Consider the following 20513-nt stretch of genomic DNA (forward strand, 5'->3'; position numbering starts at 1 on the left):
CTCTCATGGAGCCATCTATCATGTAACTAGGAGCCATCTCTCATGTAACCAGGAGCCATCTATCATGTAACTAGGAGCCATCTCTCATGTAACCAGGAGCCATCTCTCATGTAACTAGGAGCCATCTCTCATGGAGCCATCTAATTTGTTTGTCCTTTGTTTGCAGGTGCGACGTGTGTAAGATGAACATCCCACACCGCATTCTGACCCCGGATGACCCGGGCAAGTCCATGGTCAAGTCCCTGGAGAGTGACAGCAGCGGGGAGTGTTACGTCACGCCGCAGTCATCGTTTGCTGATGTAAGTACAACATTGTTCACGTTGTTTTGGTTTGTTACATACACGTAATTGATTTTAATTTAATTTCAGTTTGAATGTCTAGACTATTACTGTCTTGGCTTAGCATCTGTTCAGTTGAATATCACTAAGTTGAATGTATCTTAAGTTTTATGACATCATGTATATTTTCATAAGCATAATTGGGGTTGATGGGGTAGCCTAATGGTCAAAAGAGTTGGCTCGTAATTCAAAGGGTCTGGGTTTGATTCCTTTCCTGGGTATAATGTGTGAAGCCAATGTCTGGTATACCCCACTTAATTGCTGGAATATTGCTAAAAGCGGCCTTAAAACCAAACTCACTCACTCACATAAGTAGGATTGAAGGATTTAGGGAATCATAAATCAGGCACAAGTTTGTTTTTGCATCCCAATTAGTGGTACAGGGGTCCCAACACGAGGGTTTTAGTGGGTCTCCAGATTCAAATACTATGGGAACAAACCTCAAAGATGACATGAACCCCTTCTGTCCAACCCTGATATTTGCATCTATTGTGAGGTGTTAGCATTGTCCTTGGTAGGATAATGGTAAACAATTGTCAGATGTGAAACACCAAATTCATACATTCCTTCTATTGTGAGAAATAGAAAAGGTTTAGTCAGTCATGCAGATCTACAACCATCCACATCACGGCAAATCCAGTCAACAACAGAAGCTTTAAGTACGTACATTTCTATCCCCCCAGCATATAATGCGTATGCGTGGGAATCTAGTCATCATTCGGTCTGTCCGTCTGTATTACGTTTCTGGAGCAATACTAGGGGCTGGAGTGGTGCCTTTTGTTACTGTGGGGTCCGGGGTTGGGGATTTGTCTGTTCTGTTTATAGAAAGCAAACTGACATTCCTGAAGCCCACTTACTACGCTGCCGCTTGGTAGGGACATTATCCCTTTAATCGGCCTCATTCATAGTAATCTGTCAGCATAGCTTCCTAACATTGTGTATATATGAGCATGATTGTCCATGCAGTACATGTGTCTATTGAGATGTTCAAAACTGCTTACACTGACAATTGCCCAGAGTCGTCGCCTTGTAATTTAATGTCTAGTCATGGGAAAATAATGTGTTTACTATTTCATCCAACACTGCAACAAGCTGTTTCATTGTTGTTGATTGAAAATAGGCAGTGTTTATGTTGATGCCCGGGAAAGCCTGGCATTGAATGGAGGTGTGTGGACTTGCATGTCTGATTCTGTTGACAAGATGCATTGACCCAGTACGAAGAGTACAGGTTGTCTCTCGCTCGGGCTGTAATGTCATTTTAATGTAGTTGTCAGACGCCAGTACACGTTCGCAGGATGTTGTTGGGGGTATTTCCGTAAATGTGACCTACTTAGTGATGAGTCACTGTATATGCATACCTGGTACATAAACCTTGGCCCTTGTGTGGGGTACCTGGGTCAGGTAGCAGTGTCATGCTTCTTGCTTACAAACACCCTGTACTCAACACTTTTAACTGATGCATTATTGTGACGGGGCCATGGGGTAAACACCTTCGACCCCACCTTTTATGCTGATTATTTTTTAGTGTAGTCGACGATTTAAAGTTGCTGTAAACAATGTTAACTTTTATTCTGAGAGAATTAGTAACATGCCTACTAGGCACCCCCTGTCTCCGTACCAGCCTTGGAAACTCTCATCACAAGGATTTGTGCGAATTAATTCCTTGCGTAGTGTAGATAGTCGATTTAAATCTACATGAAGGTAGTGAAAAGGATCAACAGTCCCTGATGTGTCGCTGTATATTATAAGACTGACAATGACTATACCCCAGCTGTGCAGCAAAACCTGTTTCAACATACATGTCCATAATGGAATGTAAGTAGCCAAGCGTCAGTGGATGTTGATTGTCCTCAGCAATATTTTCTAGGCTCGGACAAGCATGAATTTCTAAACCTACATACAGTATATAGTCAGTTGGATGCTTTTCTGTTGGAAGAAATTGATAAACTTGCTCCTGTTCAATCACAAAGGAAATGGTATTTTATTTTAACTGTAGCGCTACCTGACCAAGGTATTTGATTTTTTCTCTGGAGAAGCCACACACTCAGTATCTCTGCATATAGTGCAGGACACACCAAACCTGATGTATAATTTGAGTAAAACATTAGTGATTTTCAGATGATTGATTATGATCAATGTTTAATCCATTTTCTCATGCTATGTGGCAATAGGTATTGACTCAAACAGCATTAACCTTTACAGTGAATAAATCAAGCCATTTTTGTATTTTCGACAACTCGAAAGAATGTTTATGACAGATGTGAGTGACCATAGTGACCTAGACTGTTTGTGGAATACAACCAGAAACTTTTATTAAGGCATACCGAGTGATCAATTGTCAAAGCACTGTTAATAGATCTATAAATAGGACCATCTGTATTGCTTTGACTGGATAGTGTACTTTAGAGGGTTTAGTGCAGGGGAATCGCGTGCCGTGCAAGAAGGGTTCGGTGCAGGACGCCATGTTCAACCCGTGCAGAAGCTGAGGGCAGCACTGACAGTAGATCGACTGTAAAGGTCAGCCCTTTCACCAGCGTCTATTCTGGACGATCATACCAAGAAACCTCCAATTTGTCCCCAAGTAGTATTAAAAGATACATGTAGTTGACATGCGACTCGGTGTGGTTGGGGTAGGCAAGGAACAAAGAAATGAGAAAGTACGTGAAGGTGAACTCAGTATACAGTACAAACAGGTCATGAAAACCTCATCGCATTGGACTCGTTAAATTATTCCTTTTTATGATAGACTAATGTCCAGTCTCCGCATGAGCGGAATTGGGTCTCGCTGGTTCTAACAATGTTACCTTTTAATGATTTGATAGCGCGAATGCCTTGATATCTGTTCAATACTAGTTGTCCACAGTAGTTGTATTTCTATTACGGTGTATCATGATCACACAGGTATAATTGGAGCATGGACTGTCCACTGGGGCTGAGTGATTGCTTATTGAAAATCTGGTCACTGATCGGCTTAGTTGTCCTGCTCAGGACATAGTGTAGTAATGAGTATGTGGTCAGTTGGTCAGATATTTCTGGTGGGATGATCATTTTTGGAGCCGTGGTCAATCCTCTTCTTTGTCTTGGGGTAAGTAAATCAACGGAAAATATTTTACCCTTGGATGAGATTATGTTATTTGTTTTGAACATGTTTTTACAGTTTATAATGAACACGCCTATAACGAATTCGCAGATATAACAAACTGTTTTTGGTTCAAGCCATTTGCTGTATCTATGCCTAATACGAACTACGGTTAAAACGAACTACAATTAGTGGTCATGTTGTAAGATGTCTTTATTTAATTTTATATTATGGGGATCACAAACCTAGTTTACCATGAGTTCATTATAACTGTAGTTTACTGGATTTCACTTTTGAATTAAAAAGATTTCAAATGTCGACTGTGTAGTGGATAGAGCGCCTTCCGGGTTGCTGGTTTGATCCATCCGTCGCGTCTTCCCAAAAGATTCCAGCTTCAATTGGAAAGTTATTACCACATGTTTCTTGAAATAAACAAATCTGGTTTAAATTCATGTGAACACGTCTAATAACTGTCATAACAATATCTAACAGATTTGCTCATTTTATCAATATGGACCTAAACAGCCCTTGTTTAGGTGATCAAAATGCGTTGAAAGTATTCAAATTTTGGATGTGTGCAGATGTTGAGAAAAAGCCACCTGCACTTCTTATCAGTGTTGACATGTTACAAGTCATAACAGTTTCCTGTCTGCATGCCAGGTGTTCCTGTCTAACTTGCGTCCAGACATTTCTTGTTTTGTCTCTTCATCAGTGATAACCTAATTGAGAAATACTTTCTGGTGTAACACTTTAAGGCATATGAATTCTTAATACTTTCAAAACTATGAGTATGGTCATGTTGTTAGATGTCTTTGTAATTGATATTATTGGTACCATATTCCATGTAATAACCGCCCCTCTCTATTCAGTGCCCACTGCAATATTTGCCAATGTATTGACTAGTGAACAATCCTAATTAGCACCCTTTCCAATTGATCAATGAACACAAGACTTATTCATTTGTGTATCATACGCGTGTTACATGCATCCTTAATTATGGGAAATTAAATTCTGAAAAAATATATCAGTCGTCAGCATAAACCACAAAATTTACGCTTTTTCAACACTGTTGTTTTTCACCAAAATAATATTCTAATAAGAGCCCCGTATTTCTAATTTTGAGAGTGCCCTGGGCGCATATTATGTTAAATATGGGATTACCTACCTGGTCTACCACGAAATGCTTCACTTTTATAAAAGTCTGAAAAAGAATCCTGAAATATTAATGAAATAATTCATGGGAAGGGAATGAAGATAAAAATGACCTAAAAATATTGCCACCTTGATCAAAAAATTTTCTGGTGTTCTCATCTATGTGTATAATTTTTCAGTCTGATGTATTTCAAGATTACAATACATTGACCAAATTAGTTTCATACAATGTTCATGAGAATAGTTTGGAACTTACAGCCCCAGACAACAACAGTAAACAAGACTTGGTGCAGATATTTAGGCCATGATTGATGTTGCTCACTGAACATCTTTTTATCCCATCATAAAAAACTTCATAGACCCATGACAGGTTTACAGAGTGCCAGCAATTGCTTGAAAGCAATTCCTACCCGTCGTGCAGCTAGCGTTTCAAACTGTGAGACTATTACTGGGATCCACATCAGCCGTCTTGATATACTGGAGGATCCGTATAGCTCTGTATGTGTTTTTGTGGCCAACAGCTGGCATCTGCAAGTATTAGAACCAACCATCTTCAACGCTACGGAAGTTCGCATAATCTTCGTCCCAACAGAGGGAATTCGGTTGAATCTCTGTTTTTGCTGTTAATTTGCCTTTCTGTATATACAGTGCTGAGTTATTTGGCTAGAAGCGTTTATGGCTAGGTGAAGGCAGCACCCATGAGGACAATAGAGGTAACTTTTCAGTTTTTAAATGTGTTCAGCATCAGTTTTTTCAAAAGCAAGTTGTGAATTGGATTTGTAATAATGCCATTCATGTTTTCTTGCCATAGAAACGTTTTTCAGTCTTGTAAATTTTCACTTTTTTGTACCTTCCATCTGTTTCTCTGTTGAATTGAACTGACAATACCAGTAATATGGGTTAAATGTCGGCCAGCAGCATGCTTGTCACCTGTTGGACAATTTCCCTGCTCTAGTTGTCATCCTTTGCTGACTAGTTACAGCATCCAGAGCCTTCATTGGTGATGACGACAGGGCCTCTGCCTCTACTGTACCTATGTTTGTCAAATGTTAATTCTGTGAGACAAGTTTAGCAGCTCTGTTATTATATGTTCAGCAGGCCTGTTGTTAACTATCTGCTATGCCAGAAACGCAACCTTCCTCTCGTAAATCATCGACAGTAAGAGGTGTGAAGAGCTCTCTTCAAGTATTGGCAAAAGAAAATAGTCGTGAGTTGGCATGTTATAGCTTCTGATTCTTGGCATTGGCTGTAAAGTGTTCTTGAGAAGATGAGGAACAGCAAGGAGACTTTCCACCCACGCATTCATCTTGGTTTTTTTGCCTGATAAGCTGCTTACCTTGCAAAATATATATGAGTGAGGGAAGGCCTCAGAGCTTTCAGAAAGTTTATTGTAGACATGTGTAGGACATTTCTAAACTTATGCATCATTGACAAGAGTGATGTCCGATGCAATTCCCTATTTTCTGTTGTACCCAATTTCTTTTTCAAGTGAAAAATTGACTTGCCTTTGCATGTGTTTGTGATGGGTGCCACCGGTGGGTCAGCTCACCTGGTATCATCACAATGTGATAGTGATTCATGAATGCATTCTCATCATATAGTCGCTATTATCGCTATTACGCAATGAGCAATATTCCACTTGTATCACAGCAGCATGTAAGTCCAGGCTAGATGGACCAGTGGTTGAAAGAATGAACAACAATCAGGGAACAATGACTGGGCACACATTTGTGACACTCAATCTAAGTATATGTTCGGGAATCCCAACATCCTCCAGGGACTCGTGTAATCATTATTACTTTGTTTGTTGATTGATTTGCACTACATACCTTGCAGATCCATAGTGCACGAGCCACTATGAAGCTTCTTGAAGACAGTGGGATTGCCTAGGGCAAACTTGTGTTGGTGTTTGAGGTGGGATAATGAATGGATATTTTATAGCTTATGCAATATTGATAAACACATTTTACAGTAGATTGTTGTGAAGCAATTATTGATCAAGCCCATCAATATAAAAATCCAGAATTTTCATCTCATGGAATATTTCACATCTATTACAGTCTTAAATACTTGAAAACAAGGTTTTGTTGAAGTGTTAAGGTTTACATCAATTGATCAATGATTGTAATGGTTGAATTATGGGCTGTGTGAAAGTGCAGAACCTATACTCAGTGGCACCATGGAGATAAGCAGCTAGAATTCTCACTGGTACCAAGGCCAGTGGGTACAAGGTCCACTGGAGCAGGCCCACCCAAACCTGGTACCTGAGTGCAGTCCTCGTAGTGAAGGTAGATTAGTACCAAGTCAAGTCACATGGTGCGTTGTGGTAACTGTGGAAGTCTAATGTAAAAAATGTCTGGCAGTGTGATGTGGTTATGGAGGAAATATGACGTAAAAAATGATCCATGTGCATGAAAAAATGATACCCAATGGATAATTTCCTTGCCTGATTGATTGAAGAAGTCCACAAAGTGAACCTGTTTATGAAGCTGCAGTTTATATGAAGGATGTATAGTTTGAGAGTTTTTTGCTGGTGTGTTAAGACTAGCTTACAGTGCAGGTGAGAGGAAACATGTTGTGTAGCTTCGATGTGGAGTGCATCTTTCAGCGCTATCTTGGCTACAGGATATGGGAGCAGTCTGGTATTATAAAGCTCAGTTGCAAGACATCATGATGCAGATGCACCAGCAGCAGCCGATGTGTTACAGGTCTGTCGACTTGCTCTAGTGATATTTGTGATGCTGCTCGAAAACAGGTTCAACAAACGTTGGAGTACACATCGGGAAGTAAGAATTCCATTGCAATCTATTCCCATTAGTAACGTGTGTGACATTCGTCCTGCTCTAGAGGGGAACACTTCATTTACTTTCCTACAAATGCTGAAACCCCTTCAATCATCATTGATCATGATGAATGTTTAACTTTCCTTTGATTGTATTTTTTGTTTTCTTGCTGTTTTGGCAACAGGAATAATAGTTGTTAGGTTGCCTGGAGCTGTTGTAGATCGGATGCTCAGAGTTCAGGAGAATTATTCTTCTAGGAAGCTTGAATTAATTTCTTCAGCCAGCAAAGTTTTGTTGGCGGGAGCAGAATTACACAATGACAGAATACAAATAGAGTTGGTTACTTTGTAGATGTGATCTCAGGATTGTGTCTGAACCTAACTGTTAAACTTTTGAACCATTCCAAACTAGACTACTGATCCTCCAGCATCCTTTGTAGTGGGAGATGATGCAGGCAGCCAGACATACAATATGCCTGTTAATCCTTCAGGCCCAGCTTGAAATGGGTATTAGGGTAGTGTTCATTTCAGTTGTTATCAGGTTCTCTGCAACAACAATGGTAATGTGGAATGGTATTTGAAAGTAAATTGCCAATGGTCTGCGTGGAGAGGAACTCTTGCAAATGTTCCTCCTTTCAACCTGTCTAACGACACATAGATGTGGAGTTTGTTTACAGCCATTTTGTAGTACGAGTTAACTCTGCGGTTTGAAAAAGCTTCCAGATTGTTATCCATTGACCAGCTGTCTGTAAATTATCGTATTCACACAAATTTGTAAATATCTCTAAATTTTCAGTTGAACATTTTACAATTGATATGGGATTAATGAAAGTACATGTAAACAAAGTTAGGAAAAGAGATGGGTTAGATTTTATGTCGGCATTACTGTGAAGCATTCATGGCAGAACAACTATTTTCACTCAATCACTCACTGGGCGAAGTACTGGTCATGTGATTCAGAGAAGCTGAGGAAGCATTTGAAAGACTAGTCAAATAACTACTTCCATGGAGCTGTTACAGATCTTGTTCTTTGATGATCGTTTTCGGTCTGTATTTCAGTATGTGTACCGGTATGTCACTTTGAATGAACAAAAACAAATGTGTTCTGTCAGAATGTTCATGCATGGGTATTTTGTATTGAAATATATAGGAGGTTTGTGTAGTTCCTTCATTGGGTCCAGGGCTGTGTAGTGGTCCTTCTGGTGTATACATGCATGTACTGTAGCAGTGTTTTTGTCATTCCTATATATCATTGTTTGCGTCACTCACTCTGCTAGGTGCCACATCAACAACTGATAATGAATTTTGCGAGAACATAAATCCGTGTTGTAAACATCGTGGTACACAACAGGCCGGAAGGTGTGACTGTGATGCTGATGGTGGTATTGACTGCGCTACTGCACGACCCAGGTGCACTAGTCGCCGCGGTTGACTGGCCGTGTACTTGTTGCATACTGTCCTGGTTCCGGTGCTGAGGAGAGGAATGTGGTGTTTATTAGTGGTACTATGATCGATGGCAAGGCTCGTGGAGCATACGGTTACAGCAGATAAACCCGGCCTTGCTCACAGTTAGGATTATGTTGGAAGTGTGAAAGTTGACTGGATGTTTTGTGTAAGTAATTTATTAGGTTTTTTTCCTGCTCACATCGGTTAGTAGGTCACGGTGTGCAGCTAGGATGAATGTTTCGGAATGTTGTTATTGCTGCCTGTGTTGACAGGTTTGGGGCAAATATTGCAGATGTAAAAGGTCAAAAACTATTCTCACAGTTGAGTAACAACTGCTTTGTGTAGTCTTTTCCACCTGCAGCTAAAATGCCAGGGTTGTGATGTTGTTTTTCATGTTCACCCAAAATTCCCTGGAGAGTATTTTCAGATTCTGTAAACACTTATTTGAAGTATGCAATGCTTTCAAATGCATGATTTCTGGGGTTTTTGTCAAGAGCATAGCTTTGATAACGACATTAGAGATTTTTTTGTGCTCTTGATTTAGAATTCAAGGTTTCATCTCCCATTCCTTAAACAGGCATTGCAACTACAGGCATCGTCTCAGTACCTGGACCCCGTCTGGCGTATGAAAGATATCCATTATTGATTCTGCAACATAAAGGACAAAGGGGTACACTTCTCCAACAAGGGGCTGTAGTTCCCATGTTATGATAGCTAAAGATATACATATGGTTCTTTTTAAAAAAAATATTTCTCACCATCTGTTGCACACAAATCTATTAACCTAGAAATAGATAAATGCCAAATACATCATTTTACAGTTTCCTGTAGCCTTGCTCCAAGGTTGTACTGAATGATAGGTCCATGGGTGTATAGTACTTCTATCCTTATAGTAGCCAAGTCTAGATAAGTGGACAGTACGCCAGTCTCTTCTAGGGACAACTTATTATTATTTATTTATGTTATCTAGAAAATATGATTCTATAAACAGAGACTTATGCAAGTCTAGGTTTCCTTAGGTGGACCAGATTCCGTCCAACTGTCTCATCACATCTTCCCTAACAGTTGGTCCGGAGACAGTTGTCAGCTATTGTTTCAGTCTCCAGGTAATCCTGTTGATGAATGGCTGGCTACAGCCAACAGCAGAGTGAGAAGATAGATTTAGAGTGATGTCACACGCCAGGGCCTGTTAATTGGACTCTATTGATTTCCTCGTAACACTGAATCTGCTCGAGCTGACAGATTTAGGGGAATTGTTTGTATCTTCAAGTTGTCTGAAGCTTTGTTTGTATTGAACATAACAGTGTTTTTATGATTAAATTGTCGAATTACAAAAAAAGTCAGATTGAAAAAGAGTGTGAATTTTTGATGATTATTAGCTGATTAGATGTAGTTACATTCTTATCAAATTATGTTTGAATTGCTTTAGGAGAAATTAGTTGTAATCTTCCACATGAAAGATTTTAACTTTTAAATAGGCATCATTCTTATCTTGTAGAAAACTTCACAAGGAGACAGTATCACTGAACAGAATAAGTTTAGCCCCGAAGGGCCATCTTTGAATGAAGACAGTAATAATTCAAGCCTTTGAACAAAGTTGCTATACATCTGGGGCCATGTTTGCGTAATTACCTATTACAGACAACGAGAAAAGTGTTATTAAAAATGCCATATTCATTTAGCTTCACAGCAGTTTTCTCTCAAAACCTGTTGCATGAAATACTTAGAAAATTTACTTCCCTAAATAAATTATCCCATGTTGATACACTTGGTGGGTTGTTGCCATGAGTTTCTTAACTCGGTGATTCAAGAAAGAAAGAGACATGTTGTTTCTCTTAAATTTATTATTTTTAGGTGTTATTTTTTTATGTCTTTTTACATGAAATGGCTAATGAACTCATTTTCCTGGAAGTTTCTGTGATTAGATGAGAGAAATGTGCCATCCAAAAATAAGTTGTTGTTGAACGAAAATGTCAAGGTACAGCTTGGCTAAGAGGTCATTCCCTCCACTTTCTGACCTCTAGCTTTATTGGGTTTTATTAAATATCTTGACATGGTGACAGCCGTCAAGGCATCTTGCCAGAATTGCCTGTCTGAAGAATAGCCAGGCTCGTCCAATCCTAGGATTAGTAATTGGAGATCGATAAAGTATTGATCAGGATCCAAGTATTGTGGACCCCATTTATTGATAAGGCATTGACTTTCCTTTTGGTGGGGAACAAACACTTTGTACCTGATGTGTGTTGGATGTCTGGTCCTCCTGGGCATTCCGGGTACACACACGTCTTATTGCCTCGCTTCCATTTGCATCCTAATATTGCAAATCTCAAGGTCAAATAACGCTGATAATATCCTGGAAGTTTGAACGTTCAAGGTTGATTCTGGTTGACAGACATTTTGTAGTTTTAGCAGGAGTTTGTAGCAACATTCTGGTCATAGCATTCATATCTGCTGTTAATAATACTAATATGATGTAGGAATGGGATTGCATGTTCATGTGTATACTATGTGCCGAGGGCAGGGACCTGCATCTATGTTCCGGCTTCGCTCACATGGGATCCCAGTTATATGTAGCAGTTATGCCTTTCATTTCTTATTACTTTCCTAGTCCACTCTATGCTAGTTGGAATTAAAAAGCTTTGTTAATAGCAACCAGGATACAGGGGAAGTTTGTCCATAAAATGTCTGTGCCCAGAACTAGCCCCACTTGTCTGTCTCAGCATTGAAATGTAAGCAGAACTGGGTTTTCAGACTACTGGTATAATTGAAAATGATTTAAATAATCCAGGGATAGCCCTGGGCTAGTATAAGGTCTTGCAGGTTAGTATAAATTTACAAATTTACCCATTGTTTTAACATTACAAAAGCATTGTACCCGGGCTAGTCAAGTTTTTGAGCTTAGTTCTAACCCTGTAGTCCAGTCTGTATTGGAGTATCTTCACAATCAAGTTACTCACCAAATATGTAAAAATAGACTAGGTATGTCAGTATAAGTATATCGGTTCCTGATGTGGATGATGAGTGATCAAATCCCCAGCAAAGCGATGCCGCTCCTCATCATTGGAAGTGCTTAACACTGAAGGTATTTGAACAGCAAGCCCCGATGGCAATCATCTTGGTGGTCGGCAATCACCTTGGTGGTCGTAGACAGTATACGTACATATCCTATACTTGCTTCTGTTGTTGTAGTGCCCCAAGGTAGGAAGAAGTTGGCCTCCTAGTATCAACAATAACAATATGAGGTGGTCCTCTGCAACTTATCATGTAGCAAATTTACATTAAGATTGTCTGTACTGGGAACAAAAGAAATATTCTTCATAGTGGATCATCGTGGATCACCACATGGGAGTGTTATTCTTGTTTTATGAAATGTACTGGTAGTTTTGACCAAATAAAAAATCATGTCAAGCGTTTTTAAAAATTAATCACACTGTTTTATGAAATTATATCCTCTGCATTATTATGACGATATGAACATCAAAACTTGAAATACTCTTGCAATTATTGTCATAGTCTGAAATAACAATTGTGACACTATTCTTTATTAAAACTGGACATACAAATATTGAACAACAGCTGCGACCAGTCTAAAGCTGATGAAATATTGGATTTGGCAGCAGTGAGACTTGCTAAGTCAGGCTCTTACTGCATGTATTTAAGACTCTGTTGTGGTCTTCCAGGCATGGCTACTAAGACAATATAACCATGCAGTAAGCACTGTCAGTGTGTTGACGCTTTCAAGGAGATGGTTGTGAAGCCGGGCATTGTTTCCAGTAAAAGCAGGTTGCTGTTTATAACTGCTACATCACCAGGGAAAGATGAAGCTGAGAAAGTCCATCATATCGGGATAATAATCTGGCCAGAGATGCGTGGGTTTAGGATCTAGCATCAAGTTGGGAGCTATTTTACGCAGGCAGGTAGAGAACGGGGCAGACACGTCAGCCTGGGCATCTTGAAAACTAAGCAGCGGATGTACCATGCAAAGCTGTTTTTCTGATAACATGTAGACAAATGGATGGGGGAAAACTTCCAAAAGGGAAGGTCTTACCATGTTACGAAATAGGGAAATATGTTAAGGATTAAAGGGTGAGCAGTTGTTAGAGCGGCTCGGCCTCATGGGGAGCTTCATGGATGAATTTTGGGAAACTCAGAAGTGGAAACACATTTTTACGGCGGTGAAATATGTGAAAACATTCAGGCCTTACAAATATGTGGTGAAGACGCTCTGAGCTTACAAGAGATATCCTTATCAGAAGATTGTTTTTATTTGGAGTGAGAAAGTTATCGGTGAGATTATAAAAACGGCACACCTGTTGGCAATTGCTTCCTCTTTGGGATCTAATCTAGGATCTCCAGGGGACTTTCATCTGTTGGTTAGCCAGACCATTGCAGCAGAGCTGGCATGGCCTGATTATCAGGAAATGAAAGCTATTAGATTATTAGGGTTCATTTCATAGTGACCAGAGAGAAAATTCAATCAGTTGAATCTTTTTTAAGGTGTCTTAATTTTAATGGGGTCTAAATGCCCAATACATCATTAGAGAGGCCTTTGAAGAAAACAAGAGTGGTAATTTGGATAAGAAACGTGATGAAATATTTTCAGATGGTTTTAATTTAATTGCTGACATAAAACTCAAAAAGTTGGATTCCATTTCTAAATTTCAACATCAAAAGGTTTTATGATTTGTTTGCAAATTTCAAGAATGTTTTTGAGTGCCTATTCATTTTAAAGATGTACTGACCAGGCCTTCTTGTCCGTCAAAATTGAGGCATCGAGTTTGTGTTCTGTTTTCTCTCTCCATATTTTGAAAATTGACCTTTGCAGTCTTGACCTTGTGTACAAATTCTAACCTCAGCCTAGAAATAATCTGAACCTTTCAAACCAGCATTTCCAAGGAAGCAAAGATAATCTTGCTTTCATAATGGTTTGAGGCTTGGCTGTGGCATCTGGTTATAAACTGAAACACAGGATTGTCTCCACTTCACACATCACCATTTCAGGCTTGTCTTTCAAGACATTATTAGTGATTTCCTTACAATGTTCTCTGTTGTTTTCAGGGCGTCAGTCAGGGAAGCCAAGAGTCACTAGAGAAGAGATCTAGTCTCCCCCGAATGAAGAGTTATGATGCTGTTGTGTTTGATGTTCTCAAGGTGTCCCCCGATGACTTCGCTGTAAGTACCCTGAGCTTACATGACAATTTCTAAAAATGTTGCTGAGGAGTTATCTGATGGTACTTCGTCCTTTGGATGGTTTTCTCAAGTGACCAAAATGACAACTACAGTGGATAAGGGGTTTCATTAAAAACATTGTTTGTGAACACCTAACATAGCCCTACCGGTGTAGAGTAATGTTCATTTAGGTGCCAACATCTGAGTGTAGTTCAAAGATGTTTGAGTGTTTTGTTCAAAGATGTTTGACTGTTGGGCATGTATTTTCACATATCCCATTTGCAAAGATCAATGATCATGATATCAATCACTGGATTGTCTGGTCCAGACTTGATTATTTACAGACCGCTGTCATATAGCTGGAATATTGCTGAGTGCGGCCTTAAACAACAAACAAACAAATCATATCTTACAGAATGTAAAACTATTTCTTTTCTGTTTCCAGAGTCAGATAACTCTCCTCGATTTGCCAGTTTTCCAGTCCATTGAACCTGATGTAAGTAACTGCTTTTATTTAGAACCTATTGTCTGGGAATATTTCGTGGAAGAATTGGAATGTAGGGATCTACTGGAGGCTTAACGCATGTTATATACCACATGTTTCTCCACATATTTCATTTCTCAATATGTGAGTATATTCTTACAGAACAACACAGAAACAATACAATTGTGTCTGTATGTTGGATGGTAAAGATGTCCTCGATAAGCGGAAATGTGGAAGTGTGTACGTCCCAAATCCACATGACCTCTCGTTGTTTGAATGAAGAATGTGATACAACTGACACACCTAGGAACATTGCACAATTTAACGCCCACGTTTTCAAGTGTGGTCTACTGTAGTGTTTCAAATAGTCTCGTACATCCGCATTTGTTATCAGGAAGACAATGCAATAATGTAGTGACTATGCCCCAGTAATGTAGGACTGTGCCCCAGTAATGTAGTACTTTGCCCCAGTAATGTAGGACTGTGCCCCAGTAATGTAGAACTGTGCCCCAATAATGTAGTACTTTGCCCCAGTAATGTAGGACTGTGCCCCAGTAATGTAGAACTGTGCCCCAATAATGTAGTACTTTGCCCCAATAATGTAGTACTTTGCCCCAGTAATGTAGGACTGTGCCCCAGTAATGTAGGACTGTGCCCCAATAATGTAGTACTTTGCCCCAGTAATGTAGGACTGTGCCCCAGTAATGTAGGACTGTGCCCCAGTAATGAAGGACTTTGCCCCAGTAATGTAGGACTGTGCCCCAGTAATGTAGTACTTTGCCCCAGTAATGTAGGACTGTGCCCCAGTAATGTAGGACTGTGCCCCAATAATGTAGTACTTTGCCCCAGTAATGTAGGACTGTGCCCCAGTAATGTAGGACTGTGCCCCAGTAATGAAGGACTGTGCCCCAGTAATGTAGGACTGTGCCCCAGTAATGTAGGACTGTGCCCCAGTAATGTAGGACTGTGCCCCAGTAATGTAGTACTTTGCTCCAGTAATGTAGGACTGTGCCCCAGTAATGTAGTGACTAGGCCCCAGTAATGTAGGACTGTGTCCCAGTAATGTAGTACTTTGCCCCAGTAATGTAGTACTTTGCCCCAGTAATGTAGGACTGTGCCCCAGTAATGTAGGACTGTGCCCCAGTAATGTAGTACTTTGCTCCAGTAATGTAGGACTATGCCCCAGTAATGTAGTACTTTGCTCCAGTAATGTAGGACTGTGCCCCAGTAATGTAGGACTGTGTCCCAGTAATGTAGTACTTTGCTCCAGTAATGTAGGACTGTGCCCCAGTAATGTAGGACTGTGCCCCAGTAATGTAGGACAATGCCCCAGTAATGTAGGACTATGCCCCAGTAATGTAGTACTTTGCTCCAGTAATGTAGGACTGTGCCCCAGTAATGTAGGACTGTGCCCTAGTAATGTAGTACTTTGCTCCAGTAATGTAGGACTGTGCCCCAGTAATGTAGGACTGTGTCCCAGTTGTGTAGGGCTGTGCCCCAGTAATGAAGGGGTGTGCCCCAGTTTTGTAGGGCTGTGCCCCAGTAATGTAGTACTTTGCTCCAGTAATGTAGGACTGTGCCCCAGTAATGTAGTGACTAGGCCCCAGTAATGTAGGACTGTGTCCCAGTAATGTAGGACAATGCCCCAGTAATGTAGGACTATGCCCCAGTAATGTAGGACTGTGCCCCAGTAATGTAGGACTGTGCCCCAGTAATGTAGTACTTTGCTCCAGTAATGTAGGACTGTGCCCCAGTAATGTAGTGACTAGGCCCCAGTAATGTAGGACTGTGCCCCAGTAATGTAGTACTTTGCCCCAGTAATGTAGGGCTGTACCCCAGTAATTTAGTACTTTGCTCCAGTAATGTAGTGACTAGGCCCCAGTAATGTAGGACCGTGCCCCAGTTGTGTAGGACTGTGTCCCAGTAATGTAGGACTGTGTCCCAGTAATGTAGGACTGTGCCCCTGTTATGTAGGACTGTGCCCCTGTTATGTAGGACTGTGCCCCTGTTATGTAGGACTGTGCCCCAGTAATGTAGGACTGTGCCCCTGTTATGTAGGACTGTGCCCCTGTTATGTAGGACTGTGCCCCAGTAATGAAGGACTGTGCCCCAGTAATGTAGGACTGTGTCCCAGTAATGTAGGACTGTGCCCCAGTAATGTAGGACTGTGCCCCAGTAATGTAGTACTTTGCTCCAGTAATGTAGGACTGTGCCCCAGTAATGTAGGACTGTGCCCCAGTAATGTAGGACTGTGCCCCAGTAATGTAGGACTGTGTCCCAGTAATGTAGTACTTTGCCCCAGTAATGTAGGGCTGTACCCCAGTAATGTAGTACTTTGCTCCAGTAATGTAGTGACTAGGCCCCAGTAATGTAGGACTGTGCCCCAGTTGTGTAGGACTGTGTCCCAGTAATGTAGGACTGTGTCCCAGTAATGTAGGACTGTGCCCCTGTTATGTAGGACTGTGCCCCTGTTATGTAGGACTGTGTCCCAGTAATGTAGGACTGTGCCCCTGTTATGTAGGACTGTGCCCCTGTTATGTAGGACTGTGCCCCAGTAATGAAGGACTGTGCCCCAGTAATGTAGGACTGTGCCCCAGTAATGTAGGACTGTGCCCCAGTAATGTAGGACTGTGTCCCAGTAATGTAGGACCGTGCCCCAGTAATGTAGGACTGTGCCCCAGTAATGTAGTACTTTGCTCCAGTAATGTAGGACTGTGCCCCAGTAATGTAGGACTGTGCCCCAGTAATGTAGGACTGTGCCCCAGTAATGTAGGACTGTGTCCCAGTAATGTAGGACTGTGCCCCTGTTATGTAGGACTGTGCCCCAGTAATGTAGGACTGTGTCCCAGTAATGTAGGACTGTGCCCCATTAATGTAGGACTGTGTCCCAGTAATGTAGGACTGTGTCCCAGTAATGTAGGACTGTGCCCCTGTTATGAAGGACTGTGCCCCAGTAATGTAGGACTGTGTCCCAGTAATGTAGGACTGTGCCCCAGTAATGTGGACTGTGTCCCAGTTATGAAGGACTGTGCCCCAGTAATGTAGGACTGTGTCCCAGTAATGTAGGACTGTGCCCCAGTAATGTGGACTGTGTCCCAGTAATGTAGGACTGTGTCCCAGTAATGAAGGACTGTGCCCCTGTTATGAAGGACTGTGCCCCAGTAATGTAGGACTGTGTCCCAGTAATGTAGGACTGTGCCCCAGTAATGTGGACTGTGTCCCAGTTGTGTAGGGCTGTGCCCCAGTAATGAAGGGGTGTGCCCCAGTTTTGTAGGGCTGTGCCCCAGTAATGTAGGACTGTGCCCCAGTAATGTAGTGACTGTGACCCACTATTTGTGTATTATGCCTTCTCTGGGGTAAAAGGCTCTTGTGTGGATAGTAAGGGTTAAAATAGACTACAGACTTGTTGACTTTGTTGACTGTGGGTCACCATCACTGGATTGTCTGGTCCTGACACAATATTTCCTGGCTGCGCTATGTAGCTCTAATACTACTGAGTGTGGCGTTAAACAAACAAGGTTTTACCCTTTAGTGGTTGAATATGAAGCTTTGAAATTGTACAACTCAGAACAAGTAATCAATTTCAAGCCCTTTTCTGCATACCAGGAAACTCTTGGGAAAGAAAAAAGATCAATTTATTCACACTAATTACCCTCAAGTGGCAATCTCAAAACAACTTACAAACGCTTCAGATTGACTTGTCTGGAAAGCATACCATGTGGATGACTGTAACACTGACACCGTTGTAGAAATCTCATCTATGTGGCAGGTTTTGTCTCCTTGTAGAAATCTCATCTATGTGGCAGGTTTTGTCTCCTTGTAGAAATCTCATCTATGTGGCAGGTTTTGTCTCCTTGTAGAAATCTCATCTATGTGGCAGGTTTTGTCTCCTTGTAGAAATTTTGGCTCACAGTCTTTGATAGTTTGTGTGTCAGTGTGAAACGAGTTCATTTCACTTGCACATTGACAGTAATCTACCTACCTATATGGGGAAAAGACAGTGCAGCCTTGAAATAAGCAATGTATCTTCCACAACAAGAAGTAGTTGAAGTATTGTAAGCAGCTCTTCCATGATGGAAGGCCAAGTGCTCTGGGCAATGTTTCTTTGCCTACCTGGGATGAGAGGAATGAGCTGGAGATGCATTGCGTACATTATATTGTGTATTGTTGTCAATTTCAGGAGCTTACATCATGTGCGTGGACGACGAAGGAGAAGCTCATCAAAGCCCCCAATGTCGTCGCTTTCACGAGACGATTCAACCATGTAAGTTACATCCTCATTTCAGCAATGTCATTTTCTGATGCAGTGCACTTCATTAGAAGTCTATGGAAAACCGTTTTGTTATTGTAAAAAAATAGAAAGGTTGGAATTGGCGTTCATTTCAGCCCACTTGTACATTTCACTTCTCCACTTGTACATTTCACTTCAACATATTATCTGCTATTAGACTGCTCAAACACGCATACACAGACCTAAAATAAACAACCTGTCACATTCCAAACACTGCTGCACTCAAGTCAGTCAGTTCGGAATCAATGCCAAGATTGTCAGCAATGCTCGGCTAGATATGTAATTACTAATAAGTCACAAACATTCCTCATTCAGAGTTTCAGTTGTGTGAAATACACACGAGGATCTAATAACCGCTCTTTGCTGAAATACCCTTCAGCTATGCAAACAAAACCCATGTATGTTCTTCATGCTCGTGAATGAAATGTACGATCTTTGGCCTGTTGGCAGTGTGCCAAGTACCTATCTGCGTATTGCCTTTCAGTAATCGATTTCATGTCTGGCTTAACCAACTAGCTCGTTTGAAGCCCAAATTTAAGATTATAGACAAGCAAATGTGTTATTATCACAGCTAAGAAGATAGCGATATTATTTGACCCCCAAACCAAAATATTTTGGCTAATAGACATGCTTCCTTATCCTATTTGTCGGTCATGCTTTTAGCAAGAAAATGTTGAAATTGATTCTTGAACTTTTTAGCAGCTGGTGTTTTCTGTTGTGGATTTAAAGACTCAATGAGTATCTAGTGGTTGGTTTGACACCTGATGGAAGATGCATGCCCTTGACAGTTAGCTTAACCCAATATTTTCATTTTAGACATTTTATATAGTTTTTCTAGTTATTTCACAATGCCATCACCACAGTTTTTCAGATACATTATGCATTTGGACTCTCTTCCAGGTCAACTTCTGGGTACAAAAGGAGATATTAAACTGTCAAACCTTGAAGACCCGAGCCGAGGTCTTGTCTCATTTTATCAAGATTGCAAAGGTATGTTATAACATTGTGAAGTCGTCTTATGCACAGATTGTGTGCATGGATATGTTCAAACTACTTGAATGTCTTGAATATCATTTATACTTTCAAGCATCTTGTTAGTATTGAAAATTATGTTCATTTCATGTCAATTTCAAATACAAGTTTTGAAACATTTTCTGTTTCAAACTTTTGTGATAGACGACATGTTATAGAGTACAATATGTCTGATCCAAGCAGTCCAGTTATTGTGGCTGTAGTTCCATGGTTTAAGTACAAATAAGATCATGCTGATATAATTAGGTCTTGAAAAAAGAATTTGATTCTACTTAAATTTAAATTTTCAATTTAACTTTAGAAAGTAGAATACTTTATTTTTGAAAGTAAAGCTAGAAGTGGGGTAGATCAGTCCGTACAATGTGTCAAGTAAGTGGGGATGTAGGTTGCATGTACATTTCACTGAATTGATGCTCATTTCATGTCAATTTCACATTTCAGAAACTTCTTGACCTCAACAACCTACATGCAGTTATGGCAGTAATTTCGGCATTGCAGAGTGCTGCAGTGTTCCGGCTGTCCAGAACATGGATGGTAAGTTATACTCGTTCTTTTATCATTTTGTTTCGTACCGAGGGATTTGTAATCCATATGCAATCTACGACGATATTCCTGGTCTAATGTACCCCCATAACCACGTGGAGATTCTGGGGCGGCCGAGGCCGCCAGTACCACATAGAGATTCTGTAGCGGCTGAGGCCCCCATCACCACGTGGAGATTCTGGGGCTGCCGTGGCCCC

General features: G+C 40.8%; 1 protein-coding gene across 12 annotated transcripts in view; it reads left to right on the forward strand.

Annotated features, from left to right (window-relative positions):
- Window positions 1-20513, forward strand: part of LOC124148969 (ras-specific guanine nucleotide-releasing factor RalGPS1-like) — an 80045-nt gene that overhangs the window by 47702 nt on the left and 11830 nt on the right. For 10 of the 12 annotated variants that reach the window (XM_046520270.2, XM_046520264.2, XM_046520265.2 and 7 more), the window contains 6 exons: window positions 167-299; window positions 13856-13969; window positions 14412-14462; window positions 18631-18714; window positions 19642-19731; window positions 20215-20307. In XM_046520270.2, coding sequence (XP_046376226.1) covers window positions 183-299; window positions 13856-13969; window positions 14412-14462; window positions 18631-18714; window positions 19642-19731; window positions 20215-20307 — 549 coding nt within the window. In that variant the 5' untranslated portion in view covers window positions 167-182. Of the gene's footprint in view, window positions 1-166; window positions 300-7257; window positions 7356-8791; window positions 8964-13855; window positions 13970-14411; window positions 14463-18630; window positions 18715-19641; window positions 19732-20214; window positions 20308-20513 lie in introns of those variants that run through there. The other 2 variants (XM_046520275.2, XM_046520276.2) reach the window with 2 other exon arrangements.

Source organism: Haliotis rufescens, unplaced genomic scaffold, assembly GCF_023055435.1.
Source record: "Haliotis rufescens isolate VD_foot unplaced genomic scaffold, xgHalRufe1.0.p SCAF_8, whole genome shotgun sequence".
In the NCBI taxonomy this organism is placed as follows: Eukaryota; Metazoa; Mollusca; class Gastropoda; order Lepetellida; family Haliotidae; genus Haliotis; species Haliotis rufescens.